This window comes from Phaseolus vulgaris, chromosome 7 (assembly GCF_000499845.2).
Source record: "Phaseolus vulgaris cultivar G19833 chromosome 7, P. vulgaris v2.0, whole genome shotgun sequence".
Classification (NCBI taxonomy): domain Eukaryota; kingdom Viridiplantae; phylum Streptophyta; class Magnoliopsida; order Fabales; family Fabaceae; genus Phaseolus; species Phaseolus vulgaris.
Genome location: NC_023753.2, coordinates 25175245 through 25179136, shown reverse-complemented (window position 1 = coordinate 25179136; position 3892 = coordinate 25175245). Strand labels below are relative to the sequence as shown.

General features: G+C 50.6%; 1 protein-coding gene across 1 annotated transcript; it reads left to right on the top strand.

The window, feature by feature from the left end:
- The first annotated feature begins 1104 nt into the window (after positions 1-1104).
- On the top strand, positions 1105-1857 carry LOC137829302 (classical arabinogalactan protein 9-like). The gene has a single exon (XM_068636105.1). The coding sequence runs from the start codon at positions 1105-1107 to the stop codon at positions 1855-1857; it is 753 nt and encodes a 250-aa protein (XP_068492206.1).
- Positions 1858-3892: the final 2035 nt, after the last annotated feature.

Genomic DNA, 3892 nt, shown 5'->3' with positions numbered 1-3892 from the left:
TTCCTTTTTCCTTTGCAGTTCCCGCGATGGCTCGTACAAAGACCACCGCGAATCCTCCTCCTTCGTCACGAAACCCTCCATCCCAAGCGCATAACCCACCGCGAGCACCTGGTGCTCCCTCTTCCCAGGCTGAGAGGCCTGCAACCTCTCGCCCCAACCTTGCTCAGGCAACTCCACCAATCGCCGGAGGAGCCTCCATCCCATCTCCAAACTACAAGAAGCTATACCCATGGGCCACCTCAACTTTGCTGAAGGAGACTTCTTCAGTAAACTCTGCTCTAGCGGTGCTTTGGTTGAAGAAAGGGGACGAACCCAACCTCTCGTTCCACAAGGAGCACGATGACAAGCTGATGGTGCTGTCTTGCCCCCCCCCCCCCGACGTGCCGATCTGCGCGGATGACAAGGGGAACGACGGCGAGTTGTTCTGCTTCGTGTATACTACCCTCTTCAAGAAGGTGAAACTCAGGGTTCCCCTCACCCGTTTTGAACGGGAACTTTTAACCGAGCTCGACATCGCCGCCGCCCAGCTCCATCCCAACAGCTGGGCATTCATGCGGGCGTTTCAAATTATGTGCGCGCATTTGGGACTACCGGCCTCGGTAGATGTATTCCTTTTCCTGTTCGAGGCCAAGAATCCTGGAGATCGCCTTTGGGTAAGCCTGAACGGAATTGCTGGGAGGTCGATCCTTTCTATCTTCCAGCAATCTTACAAAGATTGGAAGGGAAAGTTCGTCCAAGTGCGCCAAAATGACCGAGACCCTTCGCTGCTCGACGGCTTTCCCTTGTACTGGGTAAACAAGGGAAATAAGGACTCCAAGGGAAGCTTCAGAAGGCCAAGAAGTCCTGACAACATGGGCGAGTTGGACAAGGACCTATGCCTCTTCTGGAAAAGCGTGGCAGCTGCTAACATCACCTTCCCCACCTCTTCAATAATCACCTTCGAGTTCCTCGAGAGCCAACTCGAAGCTCACATAGGTTAGCACTTACTTCGACCTTTAGGCTTTATCTTGTGCTGCATCTCTGTTACTTGTTATTGGGCGTCTTGTTGGCTGCACACTAGACCTGGGTTTTATTTCCTGTACCATTTGTTTGTCTCGTTTGCACATGTACTCATATATTTTACTTTCGTCTTTGAGCTTACTTGTATACTTGCACTGTGCAGATCTCATGCTGGGCAAGGGAAAATTGGCTGAATTGAGGGCGCTCGCCCAAACCCACAAACTGGCATCGGGTTCTCAAACCGTGCCAAACTCGGTGGTGGAGATCGCCGCTGCTCAGGGTAGATCGCCCCCTCAAGGCCCAACTCCTCCAGAAGCACTGCCCGCTCCTCAACGAAAGAAACTCATCTTGAGGAAACCAAAGAGGAAAACTCCTCAAGTGGTCCAAGAAGATGAGGAAGAGGATGACGAGGCAACTGAGGACGGCCTTATCACCAAAAGGAGAAGGGTGGCACCTTCTTCTCCACCTGCTTCAGCTGCCCTTCCAACACCAACACCGCCTTCTCCCCCAGCTCCAACACCGCCAGTTCAAGCAGTACCTTTGGCGGCTGCACTACCTGCGGTTGAGGCTAACGAGCCTAACTTCATGGAAAACCCACCGAGCGCCTCCACGCCATTCGTATCCGTTGGAGAGGGTCCTCCTTCAATTGCCTCAATCGTCGAAGCTGCGCCAGGTGGGGATGAGGGCGCTCATAACTCGCCAATAATCATCACCGAGTCCCCCACGTCACCACCACGCCAAGAAGCCCAACCTCAACAACCAATTCAAGAGGGTGGTGGCGAGAATCAGCACCAGGCTCCTCCAGCACCTCCACCAACAGCTCGCGGTCAGAGGAATCAGGGGGCCCTTCACGGCTAAACTCAAGATGATGGCAGAGGACCTCCCCTCTATCATAACAAAAGCTGTGGAGAGCTCCAACAAGAAACTTCAGGATGATATCTCCACACTCGAAGAGGAGAATCGCCTAATAAGAATCGAGGCGGAGAAATTATCTTGCAACCTCATGAAGGCGGAAATCGAACACTCGAGGGTGGAGGACGCCATGAGCACCGAGCTGAGGGTGGCGCGTAAGGAGGCCACCGATCTGCGCCAGAAGTTGCACCTCCTAGCTCAAGAGAAAATCGAGCTGGAGAGCAAGCTGGTTCCCTACCGTCTCAAGGTGGCTGACCTGGAGGCATCAATCAAAGCAGATGCAGCCAAGGTAGAGAACATTGAGAAGAGATCGGTCGAACGGGAGGTTCTCTTAGGAAAAGTTGAGAAGGAGAGGGATGACGCCGTGGCTGAACTCGCCGAAGCCAGAGAGGGGAATGCAAAGATCGCGGCAGAGTTGGCCTAAGCGCGGGAGGAAAACAAGAAGGTTGCTGAAGACCTCACTCAGACTCGCAGGGAAACTGAAGAACTGAAGAGGCGAGCTGATGAGCTGAAGCAGCAAACCGAGTGGCTCAAGCAACAAAATGAAGCTCTTGAGCTGAGCTCCGCCCAAGTCCTCGCCGCTGGGTTTGACGCCGCCCTGGAACAATTTGCCTGTCAGTACCCCGATCTGGACCTCTCTATGGTGTCAATATGCAACGAAGTGGTGGATGGGAAGATCGTTCCCTCTGAAGATTAGCTGCCTCCCTCCATCACTTATCTACCTATTTGCTTTACACAAACTTACTTGTAATAACTTTCCTTTTTTTTCCTTATGTATTTCAAACTGATACCACCTTATTATGAAATTTTCTGCTTCTTCACACGATCTCTCTGTTAGCTTTGCTTCTTCTTGTATAAATCGCTTAGACGAAATTGACTTAGCAATTTTGTGGGCGCAACTGTTTTCTTACTGCTTCGAACTCGATCAAACTATCAACTTTCGAATGATAGCACGTAATAACTTGTGAACTTAAGGTAATGAACTTCAGCGTGAAATCACTTACTAAACAGCGAGTTTCAACCCAACTGATAGTTTAAGACATAGTTCACCTTATCTGCTCCATCGTAACGGGCTTTTTACTCTTGCCATCGCTTGAATTTCTTCTGATCGCCAAAGAGTCTTGGCGATACCAGCTCCCTCTTGCCTTCATAACTTGGCCGTTGTTCCCTTATCTGGGGGTAGAGGCGCCTTTCGGATCCTTCTCTACCTTCCCTGAGCTTTAGAACAATAAGCCGGATAGCTAGGCGTTCTCTTCGAACCTACCTTAGCTATCCTTTAAACTTCTTGCATCCTCCACGCCGTACCTGAACTCGTTCGAGACGAGAAGGATTTTATCTTGCCTGAACTCGCTCGACGGCGAGAAGGTCTTTAACTCACCTGAACTCGCTCGACGGCGAGAATGTCTTTAACTCGCCTGAACTCGCTCGACGGCGAGAAGGTCTTTTATCTCGTGCCTCTACATTGCCCCAGGGACTACATCTTCTCTCCCCTAAAGGCACTGAGGTCTTTTTACTGGTGCCTCTACATTGCCCCAGGGCTACATCTTCTCCCCTGGAGGCACTGAGGACTTTTTACTGGTGCCTCTACATTGCCCCAGGGCTACATCTTCTCTCCCCTAGAGGCACTGAGGACTTTCAATCTTTCTCACCTGCACTCGCTCGATGGCGAGGAGGTCTTTATCTCCCTCTCGCCTCAGGACGCGCGAGGGCGTTGAGGTCTTTTAAACATTGCTGGTGCCTCCGATCGCCGAAAGACGATGAGGACTTTTAACTTTAACTGATGCCGCCAATCGCCGAAAAGCGATGGGGTCTTTTAACTTTTAGAAAGCATGCAACGTAACTTCAACTCGCCTTAGATCACATACGAGTGACACGGTCTTTTTTTTTTTTTTTAGAAAAAAACTTTCGTAATAACGATAAGCATGCAATCTAAAACACTTTAAACTTTGAAAAAACTCTTCTTTATTGGGTGGCCTCATTA